This window comes from Thalassophryne amazonica, chromosome 21 (genome assembly GCF_902500255.1).
Source record: "Thalassophryne amazonica chromosome 21, fThaAma1.1, whole genome shotgun sequence".
Classification (NCBI taxonomy): Eukaryota; Metazoa; Chordata; class Actinopteri; order Batrachoidiformes; family Batrachoididae; genus Thalassophryne; species Thalassophryne amazonica.
In genome coordinates this window covers 19,751,264-19,771,574 of record NC_047123.1, presented here as the reverse complement: position 1 = coordinate 19,771,574, position 20,311 = coordinate 19,751,264, and the positions used below count along the sequence as shown (strand labels likewise).

General features: G+C 40.5%; 1 protein-coding gene across 1 annotated transcript; it reads left to right on the top strand.

Moving 5' to 3' along the window:
• Positions 1-2,856: 2,856 nt before the first annotated feature.
• On the top strand, positions 2,857-16,996 carry LOC117503369 (gastrula zinc finger protein XlCGF57.1-like). Its single transcript, XM_034162585.1, has 2 exons — positions 2,857-2,998; positions 15,670-16,996. The coding sequence occupies exons 1-2, from the start codon at positions 2,863-2,865 to the stop codon at positions 16,959-16,961; spliced, it is 1,428 nt and encodes a 475-aa protein (XP_034018476.1). The 5' UTR covers positions 2,857-2,862; the 3' UTR covers positions 16,962-16,996.
• Positions 16,997-20,311: the final 3,315 nt, after the last annotated feature.

Here is a 20,311-nt window from a genome sequence, read left to right as displayed (position 1 = left end):
ACCAGCTCCTTTCTGAGCATACAATATTTCATTTATTTCTACGCCTTACCGCGCCTCGCGTGTGTATCCTGTGCTTAATATATTTTTTTTTCACAAGCTCCTCTCTGAGCATACATATTTCATTTATTTCTACGCCTTACCGCGCCTCGCGTGCGTATCCTGTGCCTTTCTGCACTTTCTTCTACTTTTTTTCTTCACTTACTGAGCTCCTCGTGAGCTTAATGTGCCTTTGCACTGAAAATATTCTCTTTTTCTTTTCTTATAAAAAACTCATATTACTGTGTACTTAATTACTTATTCTTCTCCCACGCCCCACAAGCGTGTATTTGGTGCCTTACTGCACTATTTTCTGCTTCATTAATTCTCATGTATTCTGCACTAACTCTCTATTTATTTTATTTTTTTATAGTTTTTCTCTTTTCTTAAAAAATGACGTCCTTTATTGAGCTCTTTTACTTACTGTCAGCTGTGCTACTTTGCACTTTTCTCTTTAAATCTCTTTATCACGTACGGTATTTCTACTGCGCCCCCTCAGGTGCTTATCTTGTGCTTCCTCTGCACGTATTCTCTGTTAAACTCTTTTTCTCACTTATTTCACTTCAGTCTCTGTTAAACTCTTTAAATAACCTTGTATTACCTTGTATCTATTTGTCAGTATACTCCCCTAAATTAACCCCTACAGCGCATGCTATCAGCCGGCACGTTAGTAACGAATTTCAACACCAATTATTCCCCAAGCATCCAGGTTAGTTCTCCACGCACTCTTTTCCGCACCAGAGTTCATGAACATTCCTGACCTTTCACTCACACAGACATTCTTTTTCCCGGGAACACACACACCTTCTGAGCATTTTATCTACAAGGCCTGATAATTTTCAATCTTATCTTTTTTTGGTCTCTTATCAATTTTCTTAGTCCAGGTTCTTTTGGGTAAGAGGCAATTAAAAATATCACCTGTCAACTTGGGCGGAAATCCCGACTCACTCCTCCAGATCGTGCAGAAGTTATAAAAGGTTTCTGCTTACCTTTTAGTCGTGATCACTGTTATTTACGGTCTGGAGGGATGAGCTGGACTGCCCCAGGCTGCCGGAATGCCCCTGGACCCTCCTGAAGCTGGCTCGCCAAGTTCTGACGCGGTCCGTCTTTAGTCTTCTCGGGATGTCGTCTTTTAGATAACACAAACTAATTGCAAGTGATATGCTAGAAAAGGACACAACACTTTAGAATAATTCAGCCTTAAGCAAGATAAAATGCACAGAGTTTTTTAAGTTTATTTAAGCCTTCGACACAGAGCTTAGACAAAACTGAGTCCTCTAGAGAGACTGAATAGGTGACAACCGCGCTCATCTATTTATTGGAGACCCGCGGGCATCGCTCCTCCTTCGACTTTTTTATTTATTTCATTCCCAAGACATGGTTTTCTATTGGAAGCGTCCTCTAGTGAACCCTAAGCAGGTGTTAGGCCATTATTTCAATGTGACAAACGCTCCCATTAAAACGTGAAGGATTTACAACTGATTTTTTTAAAAGACCTTCAGGCCACAGGTGCAGCTGGCCTGAGGCCCCCCCCCCTCCCCGCACGTGGCCTCAGCCACAGGTGCAGCTGGCCTGAGGCCCCTGCACGTGGCCTGCGGGAAAGCACCTAAAAGGCCTTGGAAAGCCCCTGACAGACTGAATGACTAATAGAGCCCCTTTTTTTGGGTTGAACACCTGCTAGTTCAGCAGAGGACATACAGTTCAGATCAGGACACTTGATAGTTCATCACAGTTCAAATATGGACCTAAAAATTCTTCTACATCTGCATTCTTGGCATGACATCAGACCTGTTTCCAGTGGGTGTTGGACTCCACCATGTCTTCCCCTTGACACCAATCCTGTTTGTGATGTTCATGGACAGGATTTAACGGTGCACTCAGGGGCAGGAGGGTGTCCAGTTGGTGACCTCAGAGCTGCATCTCTGGTTTTTGTGGATGATGTGGTTCTGTTGGCTTCATCAGGCAGTGACCTCCACTAGTCAATGAGCAGATTTGAGGATGAGTGTAAAGCGACTGGGATGAGAATGAGTGTCTTCAAATCATGGTCCTCTGTTGGAAAACGGCGGATTGTTCCTTCTGGGTTATGGGAGAGTTACTGCCCCAAGTGGAGGAGTTTAACTATGTCAGGGTCTATCCATTTACCAGCCAATTTATGCTCCTTTTCCTCACCTATGGTCATGAAATTTAGGTAATGACTGAAAGAATAAGATCGCAACTGACCATGACAATATAATTCATAGTTAATGTTGCAGACCTCAGGTTTTTCGGTTTCATGGTTTTGTTATAACCCTATTCTTTCTTTTTTTTTTTTTTTTTAGTTATTAGAACTACTGCATTCAAATATTTTCGATCCGAATTCCATTAATGCACCATTTTTTATTGACAATTTTATTTATTTATTTATTTTGCCACCTTATAGAAATGCACTCTGCTCCTTTCAAGTTTCCAGCAATAGGTGGCGGTAATGTACCTTAAACGCTGTTTCCTACCTGCCACAAAACGGAAAAGGAAGAAGAAGAAGACGATGATCATAAACAACAACAACAACAATAACGTAAAGAGAAAAGTGTTGCTGGAATGAAAGGAGTTCATGAATTTTTCGCCTCTCTTCGGAAAAAGAAAAGATATTTTTTGGACAGCTAGAAGTTTAAAACAGCAAATAGGACGTGAGATTACAAAAGAGCTTCGGTTTAAAAGCTGTTTGAAGCTACGCTGCTTTTAGCTAGCAAAGCTAAACTAGCTTGTAATGCTAAAATTAGCGCTACAGATTTAGCAGCAGTGACTCAAAGTGTGGCTTATGGAGGGAAACGCTATGGTTGTGTGAAAATGCTTAAAGTCCAAAGTGCGATAGCTGATCTGTTTGAAGAACACAGAGAGGAACTTAGTTCTCATCCTCAGTCCACTGATGATCAACAGCAGAACGTTCTGGATGCTATTCTGACGCCTGAAGATCACAATGCAGGTTGTTACCAAAACTATAGGAACATTCCAGTTTTGATCTGCATTCAAATATGTATAATATATAATGACATTTGTTTGATTTTTACACACAACAAAAATATAAATGCAACACTTTTGGTTTTGCCTCCCATTTGTATGAGATGAACTCAAAGATCTAAAACTTTTTCCACATACACAATATCACCATTTCCCCTCAAATATTGTTCACAAACCAGTCTAAATCTGTGATAGTGAGCATGTCTCCTTTGCTGAGATAATCCATCCCACCTCACAGGTGTGCCATATCAAGATGCTGATTAGACAACATGATTAGTGCACAGGTGTGCCTTAGACTGCCCACAATAAAAGGCCACTCTGAAAGGTGCAGTTTTGTTTTATTGGGGGGGGGGAGATACCAGTCAGTATCTGGTGTGACGACCATTTGCCTCATGCAGTGCAACACATCTCCTTCGCATAGAGTTGATCAGGTTGTCAATTGTGGCCTGTGGAATGTTGGTCCACTCCTCTTCAATGGCTGTGCGAAGTTGCTGGATATTGGCAGGAACTGGTACACGCTGTCGTATACGCCGGTCCAGAGCATTCCAAACATGCTCAATGGGTGACATGTCCGGTGAGTATGCCGGCCATGCAAGAACTGGGACATTTTCAGCTTCCAAGAATTGTGTACAGATCCTTGCAACATGGGGCCATGCATTATCCTGCTGCAATATGAGGTGATGTTCTTGGATGTATGGCACAACAATGGCCTCAGGATCTCGTCACGGTATCTCTGTGCATTCAAAATGCCATCAATAAAATGCACCTGTGTTCTCATCGATAACAGACGCCTGCCCATACATTGACATCAGAAAACCGCTCACCCACACTATGCCACACACGCTGTCTGCCATCTGCCCTGGACAGTGTGAACCTGGATTCATCCGTGAAGAGACACACCTCTCCAACGTGCCAAACGCCAGCAAATGTGAGCATTTGCCCACTCAAGTCGGTTACGACGACGAACTGGACTCAGGTCAAGACCCCGATGAGGACGACGAGCATGCAGTTGAGCTTCCCTGAGACGGTTTCTGACAGTTTGTGCAGAAATTCTTTGGTTATGCAAACCGATTCTTTCAGCAGCTGTCCGAGTGGCTGGTCTCAGACGATCTTGGAGGTGAACATGCTGGATGTGGAGGTCCTGGCCTGGTGTGGTTACACGTGGTCTGCGGTTGTGAGGCTGGTTGGATGTACTGCCAAATTCTCTGAAACGCCTTTGGAGACGGCTTATGGTAGAGAAATGAACATTCAATACACGAGCAACAGCTCTGGTTGACATTCCTGCTGTCAGCATGCCAATTGCACGCTCCCTCAAATCTTGCGACATCTGTGGCATTGTGCTGTGTGATAAAACTGCACCTTTCAGAGTGGCCTTTTATTGTGGACAGTCTAAGGCACACCTGTGCACTAATCATGGTGTCTAATCAGCATCTTGATATGGCACACCTGTGAGGTGGGATGGATTATCTCAGCAAAGAAGTGCTCACTATCACAGATTTAGACTGGTTTGTGAACAATATTTGAGGGAAATGGTGATATTGTGTATGTGGAAAAAGTTTTAGATCTTTGAGTTCATCTCATACAAAATGGGAGCAAAACCCAAAAGTGTTGCGTTTATATTTTTGTTGTGTAAGTGATTAATCTTAATTCTTTTACTAGGGTTACTGGCTCAGTGTATACAACCTGATCTGTCAGGATGTGAGTGAAAAATGACGTCATAAAATGAGAATATATGCATAAAATAATTGATCACTACACAGATGGCAAGAATGTGAAAGACACTAACAGACAATCCCATTTTCATTGCATTTTCAGTCTGACATCTCAGTGATATGTGTGCAAGTGCATGAATGAGTGTGTGAGTGGGGAGATTGGTCTGATAGATGTTTTTATAAATGTTATTTTTTTCATTTCTTGGAGAAACGGCCTACGAGAAACAGCCTTTCATTTTGCCTACACTATAACTGTATGTACAGCTCAATGACAATAAATGTTGATTTCAAATTCTTAATACATGAAACTAAAGGTAACTTGACACTTGCACAACTTTGATCTCCACACTGGCACTCAATCATGCGTATCTACTTGTTCAGTTATCCGATCATGAATTTTGTTTACCATTTATAAGTTTTGCTTAACCTAAATCAGTAAACAAAAAAAACTAACACAAATTTGGTTAGCTTGTTGGATCTGAACTAATTAAAGACATTAGCAAAAGTGGAGTGACAAAGTAAAGAGCAGTATCAGTTGCATATACAGTGCATTCGAGAAGTATTTGCAGTGCTTCAGTTTTTCTACATTTTGTTACGTTACAGCCTTATTCCAAAATGGATGAAATTAATTTTTTTCCCTCAAAATTCTACATATGATGCCCCAGAATGACTGTGGATGTTTCTTTTGTTTGTTTTTTTTGTTTTTTAGATTTTTGCGTATTTAATAAAAACAAAAATCTAAGAAATTATCTTTTTTTTTTTCCTTTTGTAAAGTTGTGTTGTTTGATTTCCTGTTTTCTGTTTCTTCAGCTTTGTAAAACTTTGCAAAAACCTTGTAAGTGTTAGAATGGTTGAAGCTGTGGGTCACTCCCTTGAGTCTGGTCTGCTTGAGGTTTTGTTCCTGATTATCATCAGAGGGAGTTTATCCTTACCACTGTCACCTGTGTGCTTGCTCTAGGGATTGGTAAGGTTAGACCTTACTTATGTGAAGCACCTTGAGGCAACTTTGTTGTGATTTGGCGCTATATAAATGGAATTAAATTACTTGTGCATAAGTATTCACAGCCTTTGTCATGAAGCTCAACATTGAGCTCAGGTGCATCCTGTTTCCACTGAGCAGAGAGGAACGATGTTTAATCAGTCATGCTGCTACACAACACACAGTATTATATATTTTTTCCTTTACCTGAGGGACGTAACTTCAGTTTACAAACCAGCAAAATGGGAGATATTAGTGGACCAGTCCTGCGCCTGAGAGCTGTTGTGTGCTGCCCCATAAAAAGGCACTTTAATAAGGAACAAATAAAAACTGTCCAGTGTGAACAGGGTGATTCTTTCTTGCCCGCAACACATGACAAGAGCCCCTGATAACCGACTTTAATCAGCAGAAAGGTGAGTCACGATGATATCTTTAAATGGCTTTAAGGAAGGTTGATTTATAAACTGTCAAGTCAAATAAACATTGCGAGATGATGCCCACAGTATAACGGTTCTGTGATGAGAGTATAACAGTGCAGCGCTGTTATTCCATTGTCTGGGGAGAACCCTGAATATTTCTGTTGCTTTGAAGGTTCCAATGAGCACGAGTGGCCTCCATCATCTGTAAATGGACAAAGTTTGCTTGCTCCAGGACTCTTCCTAGAGTTGGCCAACTGTCTAAACTGAGCAATTGGGGGAGAAGGGCCTTAGTCAGGGAGGTGACCAAGAATCTCATAGTCACTCAGTCAGATCTCCAGCTCTCCAGATCTAACATCTGTGGAGAGATGAGAACCTTCCAGAACATGATGGACATGAGATGGACAACCATCTCTGCAGCAACCCACCAATCCGGCCTGTATGGTAGAGTGGCCAGACAGAGACCACTTTTAGTAAAAGGAACAATGCAGCCCACCTGGAGTTTGCCAAAAGGCACCCGAGGGACTCTCAGACCATGAGAAATTAGATTGAATTGTTTGGTGTGAATGACAGGCATCATCCCTACAGTGAAGTGTGGTGGCAGCATTATGCTGTGGGGCTGTTTTTCAACAGCAGGAACTGGGAGACTAGGCGGGATTGGGGGAAAGATGAATGCAGCAATGTACAGAGACATCCTGGATGAAATCAGCTCCAGAGTGGTTCTTGACTTCAGACTGGGGCGATGGTTCATCTTCAGCAGGACAATGTTCCTAAGCTCACAGCCAATAAATCAAAGGAGTGGCTTCAGGACAACTCTGTGAATGTCCTTGAGTGTCCCAGCCAGTGCCCAAGACCTGAATCCTATTGAACATCTCTGGAGAGATCTGAAAATGGCTGTGGACCGACGCTCCCCATCTAACCTGATGGAGCTTGAGAGCTGCTGCAAAGAGGAATGGGTAAAACTGCCCAAAGATAGGTGCACCAAGCCGGTAGCATCATATTCAAGAAGATTTGAGGCTGTAATGCTGCCAAAAGTGCATCAACAAAGTATTGAGCAAAGGGTTGTGAATACTTATGTACGCGTGATGTTGGGGTGAAGGCTCTCAGTTGTCCAGGTGGTTGCCATAGTAGAGAAGGTTGAATCTTCAACTGGACTTGTTGCTTGAGACAAGGACATTTTGCTTCTAATCGCAGAAGCTTCCTCAGCTAAATTTCTTGCTCTGGTAGTCCTGCCCTCTGTCTTGACTCTTGTAGAGAAGAATGTAATGTGTAATGTGATGTCTACATGTCAATCAATCAATCAATCAATCAATTTTTTTATATAGCGCCAAATCACAACAAACAGTTTGCCCCAAGGCGCTTTTATATTGTAAGGCAATGGCCATACAATAATTATGTAAACCCCAACGGGTCAAAACGACCCCCCCTGTGAGCAAGCACTTGGCTACAGTGGGAAGGACAAACTCCCTTTTAACGGAAGAAACCTCCAGCAGAACCAGGCTCAGGGAGGGGCAGTCTTCTGCTGGGACTGGTTGGGGCTGAGGGATAGAACCAGGAAAAGACATGCTGTGGAGGGGAAGCAGAGATCGATCACTAATGATTAATGCAGAGTGTGCATACAGAGCAAAAAGAGAAAGAAACCCGTGCATCATGGGAACCCCCCAGCAGTCTACATCTATAGCAGCATAACTAAGGATGGTTCAGGGTCACCTGATCCAGCCCTACCTATAAGCTTTAGCAAAAAAGGAAGTTTTAAAGCCTAATTTTTAAAATAGAGGGGGTGTCTGTCTCCCTGATCTGACTTGGGAGCTGGTTCCACAGGAGAGGAGCCTGAAAGCTGACGGCTCTGCCTCCCATTCTACTCTTACAAACCCTAGGAACTCCAAGTAAGCCTGCAGTCTGAGAGCGAAGCGCTCTATTGGGGTGATATGTACTACGAGGTCCCTAAGATAAGATGGGACCTGATTATTCAAAACCTTATAAGTAAGAAGAGAATTTTAAATCTATTCTAGAATTAACCGGAAGCCAATGAAGAGAGCCAATATGGGTGAGATATGCTCTCTCTTCTAGTCCCTGTACAGTACTCTAGCTGCAGCATTTTGAAATTAACGAAGGCTTTTTAGGGACACTTTAGGACAACCTGATAATAATGAATTACAATAGTCCAGCCTAGAGGAAATAAATGCATGAATTAGTTTTTCAGCATCACTCTGAGACAAGACCTTTCTGCTTTAGAGATATTGCGTAAATGCAAAAAAGCAGTCCCTACATATTTGTTTAATATGCGCTTTGAATGACATATCATGATCAAAAATGACTCCAAGATTTCTCACAGTATTACTAGAGGTCAGGGTAATGCCATCCAGAGTAAGGATCTGGTTAGACACCATGTTTCTAAGATTTGTGGGGCCAAGTACAATAACTTCAGTTTTATCTGAGTTTAAAAGCAGGAAATTAGAGGTCATCCATGTCTTTATGTCTGTAAGACAATCCTGCAGTTTAGCTAATTGGTGTGTGTCCTCTGGCTTTCATGGATAGATAAAGCTGGGTATATCTGCGTAACAATGAAAATTTAAGCAATACCGTCTAATAATACTGCCTAAGGGAAGCATGTATAAAGTGAATAAAATTGGTCCTAGCACAGAACCTTGTGGAACTCCATAATTAACTTTAGTCTGTGAAGAAGATTCCCCATTTACATGAACAATTGTAATCTATTAGACAAATATGATTCAAACCACCGCAGCGCAGTGCCTTTAATACCTATGGCATGCTCTAATCTCTGTAATAAAATTTTATGGTCAACAGTATCAAAAGCAGCACTGAGGTCTAACAGAACAAACACAGAGATGAGTCCACTGTCCGAGTCCATAAGAAGATCATTTGTAACCTTCACTAATGCTGTTTCTGTACTATGATGAATTCTAAAACCTGACTGAAACTCTTCAAATAGACCATTCCTCTGCAGATGATCAGTTAGCTGTTTTACAACTACCCTTTCAAGAATTTTTGAGAGAAAAGGAAGGTTGGAGATTGGCCTATAATTAGCTAAGATAGCTGGGTCAAGTGATGGCTTTTTAAGTAATGGTTTTAATTACTGCCACCTTAAAAGCCTGTGGTACATAGCCAACTAACAAAGATAGATTGATCATATTTAAGATCGAAGCATTAAATAATTGGTAGGGCTTCATGACGGCCAGCTGGTAGGAATGGGGTCTATAAACATGGTTGATGGTTTTGTATGAAAATAACTAATGAAAATAACTCAGACGAGAACAATCGGAGAGAAAGAGTCTAACCAAATACCGGCATCATGAAAGCAGCCAAAGATACGAACATCTTTGGGATGGTTTATGCGTATTTTTTCCTCTAAATAGTTCAAAATTTTGTTAGCAAAGAAAGTCATGAAGTCATTACTAGTTAAAGTAATGGAATACTCAGCCAATAGAGCTCTGACTCTTTGTCAGCCTGGCTACAGTGCTGAAAAGAAACCTGGGGTTGTTCTTATTTTCTTCAATTAGTGATGAGTCGAAAGATGTCCTAGCTTTACGGAGGGCTTTTTTTTATAGAGCAACAGATTCTTTTTCCAGGCTAAGTGAAGATCTTCTAATTAGTGAGATAGCCATTTTCCTCTCAACTACGGGTTTCTCTGCTTTAATGCTACGACTTTGGAGTTATACCACTGGAGGTAGAGCACTTCTGATTTAAAGCTCTCTTTTTCAGAGGAGCTACAGCATCCAAAGTTGTCTTCAATGAGGATGTTAAAACTATTGACGAGATACTCTACTCCCTTACAGAGTTTAGGTAGCTACTCTGCACTGTGTTGGTATATGGGCATTAGAGACATAAAGAGGAATCATATCCTGAAACTAGTTACAGCGCTTTTCTGAAAGACTTCTAGTGTAATGAAACTTATTCCCACTGCGGGTAGTCCATCAGAGTAAATGTAAATGTTATTAAGAAATGATCAGACAGAAGGGAGTTTTTTCAGGGAATACTGTTTAAGTCTTCTATTTCCATACCATAAGTCAGAACCTAAGATCTAAGATATGATTAAGTGGTGGGTGGACTCATTTACATTTTGAGCAAAGCCATAGAGTCTCAATAATAGATTAAATGCAGTGTTGAGGCTGTCATTCTCAGCATCTGGGTGGATGTTAAAATCGCCCACTATAATTATCTTATCTGAGCTAAGCACTAAGTCAGACAAAAGGTCTGAAAATTGAAGAGAAACTCACAGTAACGACCAGGTGGACGATAGATAATAACAAATAAAACTGGTTTTTGGGACTTCCAATTTGGATGGACAAGACTAAGAGCACAGCTTTCAAATGAATTTTAAAGCTCTGTCTGGGTTTTTTGATTAATTAATAAGCTGGAATGGAAGATTGCTGCTAATCCTCCGCCCCGGCCCGTGCTACGAGCATTTCTGACAGTTAGTGTGACTCGGGGGTGTTGACTCATTTAAACTAACATATTCATCCTGCTGTAACCAGGTTTCTCTTAGCAGAATAAATCAATATGTTGATCAATTATTATCATTTACCAACAGGGACTTAGAAGAGAGAGACCTAATGTTTAATAGACCACATTTAACTGTTTTAGTCTGTGGTGCAGTTAAAGGTGCTATATTATTTTTTCTTTTTGAATTTTTATGCTTAAATAGATTTTTGCTGGTATTGGTAGTCTGGAGCAGGCACCGTCTCTACGGGGATGGGGTAATGAGGGGATGGCAGGGGGAGAGAAGCGCAGAGAGGTGTGTAAGACTACAACTCTGCTCTGTCCGGTCCCAACCCTGGATAGTCCCGGTTTGGAGGATTTTAAGAAAATTTGGCCAGATTTCTAGAACTGAAGAGCTGCTCACATCCAAAGTGGATTGGATGCCGTCTCTTCTAACAAGACCAGGTTTTCCCCCCAGAAGCGTTGCCAATTATCTAATGAAGCCCCTACCTCATTTTTGACACCACTCAGACACGCCAGCATTCAAGGACTAACATGCGGCTAAATCCAGGTCACTCCCGGGTCCGAGTTGGGGAGGGGCCCAGAGAAAACTACAGAGTCCGACATTGTTTTTGCAAAGTTACACACCTGATTTAATGTTAATTTGTACGTGACCTCCGACTTGGCGGTAACCCGGGTGTCATTACTGCGACGTGACTTACATCTACAAAATTTACGCTTAGCCTTAGGCAGCAGTTTCAAATTTCCTTCAATGTCGCCTGCTCTGGCCCCCGGAAGACAATTGACTATGGTGCTGGTGTCGCTAACTTCACATTTCTCAAAACAGAGTCGCCAATAACCAGAGTTTGATCCTCGGCGGGTGTGTCGTCGAGTGGGGAAAAATGGTTAGAGATGTGAACGGTTGGCGGTGTACACGGGGCTTCTGTTTAGGGCTACGCTTCCTCCTCACAGTCACCCAGTCGGCCTGCTTTCCCGGCTGCTCGGGATCTGCCAGGGGGTAACTAACGGCGGCTAAGCTACCTTGGTCCGCACCGACTACAGGGGCCTGGCTAGCTGTAGAATTTTCCACGGTGCGGAGCCGAGTCTCCAATTCGCCCAGCCTGGCCTCCAAAGCTACGAATAAGCTACGCTTATTACAAGTACCATTACTGCTAAAGGAGGCCGAGGAATAACTAAACATTTCACACCCAGAGCAGAAAAGTGCGGGAGAGAGGAGAAGCCGCCATGCTAAATCGGCTAAGAGCTAGTAGCTACGCTAAGCTAGCGGATTCCTAAAAACACGCAAAGTGAATAATGTGTAAATAATTTAGAGGTGATTCAGCAGAAGGAGTGCTTTAGTTAAGGCACGTAAAGATTACACTGGGAAACAAATCGTAATCTAGATAACTAGATCAATCTAACTGCGCAGATTAAACAGCTAACAGATACAAAAAAACACCGCTGTGCTCCGGAACAGGAAGTGATACAATACCGCAGTGAGAGCCAACCACCAGTAGAGGCAAGCAAGAGTAATTTGCATTATACATGTGTAATAAATTTGCAGAAATTACAAAAAAAAACAAAAACTTTTTCATGTCATTATGGGTGTTGTGAGTAGAATTTTAAGGGCTTGTTTTGTTTCCCATTTATTTACAGTGCATTGTCTTCTGTTTGTAAGGTATGATGAGAACCAAAGGTGGGCTTTGGGGGTTAATACTGATATTAGGGACTAAAACAATTTTCAATATATCTGCAGATAAAATGGCAGTGATTCCTAACATTTTGTTATCAAACTCTTATGACAAAGAAATGTAATTGAGGCTTGATGTTTAAATCTTTAAACATGAACTTTATTATTAATATAAAATAAACAACCATGCTGTCTTCACTCAGTTTAGCAGTCACTGTGTTGCATTGCTTAGCTTTTGTATAACAGATGGCATCATGACCACTTGTCTTTTGTCGCTGTAAAACACCCACTCTGACTGAAAATGAATGGCAGCTAGTCACTTTGCCTCTGCATCTCTTGAAGCTAATGAAACCAAGGGATGATAGGGGTCCCAGTCATGCTTGGCAGCAGTATAAACAAGGCCGTCGGTGTGCCCTCTGCTGGACCACTATGTTCATCGTGCTCTAGTTATTTGTAAGAAAAGACAGAAAGCCACTGACCCACCACCAATCCATACTGTCAAGAAACAGCTACTATACCGAGGGCTACAGCAAGAAGAAATTTGAAACATTTCACAGATTACAGTTTGCAGTTATATAAATTTAGAATTTGCCTTTTAGTTTAACTGAATTGTGTTTACCAGTAAAACAGTGCATTCATTTAAATTCTGTAATCCCTTGTTCTTTTAAATTTCCCTTAAAAGTTTTATGAATGCATTTATACCTTGGACAGGCAAAGAATGTGGTCAGGCTGGAATCCACATAAGTCTGGCTTTTTCTACTTGCAGAAAGGGCAAGACAGGATGCGAACTGGGGCTGTAAAGGGCATTCTTGGAATACATTTTGTTACACAATCTTGAATAGGGGCACAGGCCAGAACACCATATTCGAAGAACATGACTACCCTGAGATCAGAAAAGACAAAAATAAAAAACACATCTGTACATTGTGCAGGTAATTATACACTAATGAACACAATGTTAGGAATTCCATTTCCACTAATATACTCATCTGAATAGTTCACGCTGTAGATTAAAGTACAATTTTTGTTAATAGAGCCTGAGAGTCCGTTGGTGCTTATTGATAATTTTTTTCTGAAATTCTTTTTCCAAAGCCTAAATATTCTCAAGAATTAAAAGCTAATTTCTCTTTATCAGTTGCACATATCTGCTAGTCCGTATGTGTCTTTCATTCCAGACAAGCATTTTGACATCATGGTAGAACAGTGGTGGGCATAGTTCCGGCCAATGCGCTAACTGCTAATTAGCGAAGCTAACTTTTTCATTAGCGGATTAGCTTTTCAGATAACTTTGAAAACCATCAGTGGACCAATTAGGTTCCGCTACATTATGTCCGAAACGTTTGTAAACCCTGAAATCATACATGTTAGTTCCTGTGTGTTGTTTGTCTTGCAACAGTCAGGCCGCTGTGAGGAGCTCAGCCCTCCCCCAGCAGAAGGGGGCAGGACTGCTGCCGCCTGCTGCAAAGAAGTGTCATTTACTTTTCACACACAACAACACAGACGGTGGCATCAAACGCAAGGCACTTTTTACTCATGGTCACAACATAACTCTTCACCAAACTAACTACACTACTTGAAGTATAAAAACACAACAAATCTAATACAAATAACACTGCTAAACCAACATGTACTACAATAACAATAATAAAAAAAAACAAACAAACCCAGAACTCCCATAATGCATTTCAGCAGCTCACCTGAGTTGCCTTCAGTGGTGACTGGTAAAATCTGTACACCTCATCATGAGTTTCCCCACCAAAGGAAGAAAACCCACATAAGTTTTGTCTTTACATAAAAATACACCACCAAGTGTCTTTCACTTAAAAAAGTAAAGATTTGCATGTACACAGTTTTTAAAGTAGATAGACTGTTGATTGATGCTGTGATTGATAGTCAATCAATATTTTTAGTGGTTTATCAGATTAGCGCTATGCTAACTTTTCAGTTAGCGGATTAGCACTTATCGAAGTTAACTTTTCAGTTAGCTGTGCCCACCTCAGTAGTACAAAAAAAAGTGCACAATAAAGTAAAAAAGTCACTGCCAGTGAGAATAGCCTGTCGACAAGAAGAAGAGTTTGACCAGTTCTATCTCTAGCTATTGGCCTTGTAAAATGTAATTTCCACCACACCATTGCCTTACAATATAAAGCGCCTTGGTGTAACTGTTTGTTGTGATTTGGCGCTATATACATGTGCTCTGATGTCACTGTTTATCTCCATAGAAACTACCCAAACAATCTTTCATACAAACTGTTTAAAGGGACATTACAGTGTTGTGGTGGAAATTACGGCAATAGTGTGGGACAACTACATTTTGTTTAAAAAAAAAATCACAACAGTTGTATGACATTGAATACCCCAATTATGTTTTGATTATATTACTGATATTTTATTCAGAGATATTTTAAAACATTAGAAAAAACGTTTCTTTACCATTCATTTTTATCATTGAAGATCAAAAGTCTGGGTGTGGGACAAGCACAAAACGGCAATATTTGCATATAATGATGCTGAAAAAAGGTGAAAAAGTCATCATAGACTACAAGAACAAATTTCTTAACACACTTTCATTGTAAAGATAACTATAAAGGTGTGAAATTTCCCCTTTTTTCTGTTTTTCATACAATATGATCAAAGGACATAATAAGTGCCCGTAATCTAAGAATCACCCTACTATAATCTTGCACAAAATGGCATTTAAATGACTTCTTTTTTTTTTTAAATCCAAATTTTTTTCTGGAACAGTATATCATCTAACAAACATACTTTTTATGACATACCTAACAAGTCAAATCAAGACTCTGGGCATGCACTGGTATCATTTATCGTGCATCCATGACACCACAGAGCCACTTTGGGCCCTAGAAGACAACCACTGAGGCAGACATCCAGTCTGTACATCCTCTCAAAACTAACCATCTATCTTCCACACCCAGGTGAAGGGTAGGCCTCCCCTTGGACTTTAGTGGTGACTGGAGTCCTCACCACTCAGGCCCCTCTTTGCTGAATCATGCAGAGAAATTTGCCACATGGCCAAACTGTCGTAGCCGATGCTCCCTCACATTACAAGTGATAGTCCTCATCTGAGTGAAAAAAATGAATGACTGTTCATGTGGATGGTGGCAGGGAAAATTGTAGTTCCTTGGATGAATACTGAACTTAGTAGAAATTTACTCCACTTTTGGCTGTATTATCTAAACACTTATCCTGATACAGGACGTGCTGGCAAAGTACAGAATCAACATTTCATATCTGCAGCTGTTTCTAACAACTGTTGTGGCAGTCTATTTAAAATGTCCCATTATCTGTTTGCAGTGAATTAATTAGAACTAACCTACTTGTTATGAGTGTTAAACAGGAATGTCAGAAACATATCTCTCTGTTTTGCATTCCATGCAGATCTGCATCAGCTGTCACAGACCACAGAAGAGATTCCATCACAGCAACAGCAATGGAACCCATACGTTGACCAAGAAGAACCACAGAGTTGGCAAATTAAAGAGGAACAGGAGGAATTCTGGACCAATCAGGAGGGAGAACAGCTTCAACAGTTGGAGAAGGTGGATGTCGCCAAGTTTCCACCTATGTTTGCTGTAAAGAGTGAAAATGATGAAATGCATCCTCAATCCTCAGACTTTCATCAAGGCCGAACTGAAGGTAACATAGAGTCTCTGAGCAACGGCTTAACTGAAAAAATGGAAATAGAAACTGATGAAGAGGACTTTGCAGGATCAGAAACAAATAAAAATTATGAGCAAGATAGTCATGTACAGCCATATACCGATGACACATCTTCAGAACCTGAATCTGAAGGCAGCAGCAGCACTCAGCAAAGCCCCACTGAGTCGTGTTTGCATACTGTAAGAAATAACTCCGTTATTGTTATGGAAAATCATACAGATGAGAAACCATTTACCTGCTTTAAGTGTGGTAAAAAATGTAAGCGTAAGAGTGATCTTAAGAAACACATGATGATTCATATGGATGAAAAACCATTTAGCTGTCCTGAGTGTGGTCAAAAATGGCGATGTAGCAGCAATCTCAAAAGACACATGATGACTCATACAGGAGAAAAACCATTTAGCTGCTCCCAGTGTGGTCAAAAATGTCAGTCTAATAGTGATCTTAAGAAACATGTGATAGTTCATACTGGAGAGAAACCATTTAGCTGTTCTTTTTGTGGAAAAAAATGTCGGTGCAAGAGCAATCTCAAAAGACACATGATGATTCATACGGGCGAAAATCCATTTAGTTGTACTGAGTGTGGTAAAAAATGTAGGTTTAAGAGCAGTCTGAAAAGACACATGATGATTCATACAGGCGAAAAACCATTTGCCTGCTCAGATTGTGGCAAAAAATGTCAGTCCAAGAATGACCTTAGGAAACATGTGATGATCCATACAGGAGAGAAACCGTTTAGCTGTTCTTTTTGTGGTAAAACATGTCAGTGCAAGAGCAACCTCAAAAGACATATGATGATTCATACAGGCGAGAAACCATTTATCTGCTCAGTGTGCAGTCAGAGATGTCTGTCTAAGAGTGATCTTAATAAACACATGATGATTCACACAGGAGAGAAACCATTTAGCTGTTCAGAGTGCGGTAAAAAATGTCGGCGTAGCAGCAATCTCAAAAGACACATGATGACTCATACAGGTGAAAAAACATTTGTCTACTCAGAGTGTGATTAACAAAATAGGTGTAGAAGTGATCTTAAACAGGAGTTGTAAAGGGGAGCAGTGGTGGGCACACCTAACCTAAAAGTTAGCTTTGATAATGCTAATTCTCAAACTGAAAAGTTAACTGCTGTAACTCCAAACTATAAATGGCTAAAACATTTAGCTGAAGCTATGAATGATTGCTAATTTTTATATAACTTTAGCTTTGGCTTGTTTTGGGTTTTTTTGGGGGGCAAGTAAACCCGGAAAAATAAACCTAAAATGTTGATATTGCTATATGTTGAAGCATAAACATGAAAGTTCAATACCAAAATCAGATGATCATCAAGATGTACAACCCCTGGCAAAAATTATGGAATCACCGGCCTCGGAAGATGTTCATTCAGTTGTTTAATTTCGTAGAAAAAAAGCAGATCACAGACATGACACAAAACTAAAGTCATTTCAAATGGCAACTTTCTGGCTTTAAGAAACACTATAAGAAATCAGGGAAAAAAATTGTGGCAGTCAGTAACGGTTACTTTTTTAGACCAAGCAGAGGGAAAAAAATATGGAATCACTCAATTCTGAGGAAAAAATTACGGAATCACCCTGTAAATTTTCATCCCTAAAACTAACACCTGGATCAAATCAGATCTGCTCGTTAGTCTGCATCTAAAAAGGAGTGATCACACCTTGGAGAGCTGTTGCACCAAGTGGACTGACATGAATCATGGCTCCAACACGAGAGATGTCAATTGAAACAAAGGAGAGGATTAACAAACTCTTAAAAGAGGGTAAATCATCACGCAATGTTGCAAAAGATGTTGGTTGTTCACACTCAGCTGTGTCTAAACTCTGGACAAAATACAAACAACATGGGAAGGTTGTTAAAGGCAAACATACTGGTAGACCAAGGAAGACATCAAAGCGTCAAGACAGAAAACTTAAAGCAATATGTCTCAAAAATCGAAAATGCACAACAAAACAAATGAGGAACGAATGGGAGGCAACTGGAGGAAACTGCAGTCAACGTCTGTGACCGAACTGTAAGAAACCGCCTAAAGGAAATGGGATTTACATACAGAAAAGCTAAACGAAAGCCATCATTAACACCTAAACAGAAAACAAGGTTGCAATGGGCTAAGGAAAAGCAATCGTGGACTGTGGATGACTGGATGATAGTCATATTCAGTAATGAATCTCGAATCTGCATTGGGCAAGGTGATGATGCTGGAACTTTTGTTTGGTGCCGTTCCAATGAGATTTGTAAAGATGACTGCCTGAAGAGAACATGTAAATGTCCACAGTCATTGATGATATGGGGCTGCATGTCAGGTAAAGGCACTGGGGAGGTGGCTGTCATTACATCATCAATAAATGCACAAGTTTACGTTGATATTTTGGACACTTTTCTTATCTCATCAATTGAAAGGATGTTTGGGGATGATGAAATCATTTTTCAAGATAATAATGCATCTTGCCATAGAGCAAAAACTGTGAAAACATTCCTTGCAAAAAGACACATAGGGTCAATGTCATGGCCTGCAAATAGTCCAGATCTTAATCCAATTGAAAGTCTTTGGTGGAAGTTGAAGAAAATGGTCCATGACAAGGCTCCAACCTGCAAAGCTGATCTGGCAACAGCAATCAGAGAAAGTTGGAGCCAGATTGATGAAGAGTACTGTTTGTCACTCATTAAGTCCATGCCTCAGAGACTGCAAGCTGTTATAAAAGCCAGAGGTGGTGCAACAAAATACTAGTGATGTGTTGGAGCGTTCTTTTGTTTTTCATGATTCCATAATTTTTTCCTCACAATGAGTGATTCCATTTTTTTTTTTTTCCCCTCTGCTTGGTCTAAAAAAGTAACCATTACTGACTGCCACAATTTTTTTCCCTGACTTCTTATAGTGTTTCTTAAAGCCAGAAAGTTGCCATTTGAAATTACTTTAGTTTTGTGTCATGTCTGTGATCTGCTTTTTCTACAAAATTAAACAACTGAATGAACATCCTCCGAGGCCGGTGATTCCATAATTTTTGCCAGGGGTTGTATATCAGTAAGTAAACTTGTTTTTAAAAAAACAAAACAAGTCTGTGCAACAGTGATCTTAAGAAACACATACTCATTCATTGTCATCTGGAACAAGCAAGAGAAAACAGCCAAAATCATCGATGTGACAGTCCCCAATGACTATGGCCTGAGTCAAGTAGAAAGTGGAAAGATCACGAAATACCAAGACCTGAAAAACCTACGAACAACATGGTCATTGAAAGACATCGATATCACCTCAGTTGTGGTGAGGGCAACAGGCCTGATGAAGAAGAACCTGAAGAAATACCTTGAAGCAATCTCTCGTCACCCAAGCGCACATGAGGTGCAGTTGTCTGCAATTAAGGGAACGATCACCATCTTGAAGAGAGCCCTCAGATACAATGCCAGCTCTGGTTAGGATAACTATAGAGCCTAGGGTGCAACTTCAGACCCCAGGTGTTGGACCCACTGCATTCTATTAAAAGACATCAAAGATAAATGAAAAAACAAGGAAATACTATTTACCTGCTCTTAATGCAATTGAAAAAAAATACCAGTTTTAGGGCAGTCTCAAAATACGTGATTGACACAGAAGAGAAGCAAGTTACTTGTTCTGAGTGCAATTGAAATGTCATCTTAAGAGTAGTTTTAAATTACCAGAAAAAAAAAAATCTTCTGCATTGATTGTGGTAACATTCTTATAAAATACATATCTATACTTAGAAAAGAGAAACCAAGTGGGTGTTCTAATTTTGGCAGTGGCAGGGCACATCTAGACAAGTGAGATGTAGGGCTGCAATTAATGATTATTTTATAGTCAATCTATTGACTATTGATGTATTATTTTATATTGATACTTTTGTTCTTTTTTAAATTAAGGAGCACAGTGGTTAGCGCTGTTGCCTCACAGCAAGAAGGCCACAGGATCAATTCCCATCTGTGGCCTTTCTGTGTGGAGTTTGCATGTTCTCCCCGTGTTTGCATGGGTTCCCTCCGGATGTTCCCACATCCAAAGAGGTTAGGTGGGTTGGAAACTAAATTGTCCGTGCACGTGCCTGCGGGTGTGAATGTGTTTGTCTATATGTGGCCCTGCAACAGACTGGTGGCCTCATTCCAACATGAACCTGTGTATTTAAATTGGTGACACAACAGACAAAGTTGGACTGTGCAGTTTCTTCAAACAGACACAGAAGCCTACCTTCAGAGTTGTGTGTTTAGGTGGCTTCCCTCACTTACCTCCTTTTTACATAATCAGTTTTTGAGAAATGCCTACTTGATACAGATTTACCACAGTACTGTTTATATTTCTTAGTAATTGATGTAAAAGACTGACTGTAAAAGTGATGATTTG

What these genes read in the sequence shown, in the direction of transcription:
- LOC117503369 (XM_034162585.1), top strand. Translation starts at nt 2,863, where the DNA reads ATGCTTAAAGTCCAAAGTGCGATAGCTGATCTGTTTGAAGAACACAGA. An exon ending in GCCTGAAGATCACAATGCAG is followed by an intron (nt 2,999 to 15,669) that starts GTTGTTACCAAA and finishes CATTCCATGCAG; the next exon opens with ATCTGCATCAGCTGTCACAG.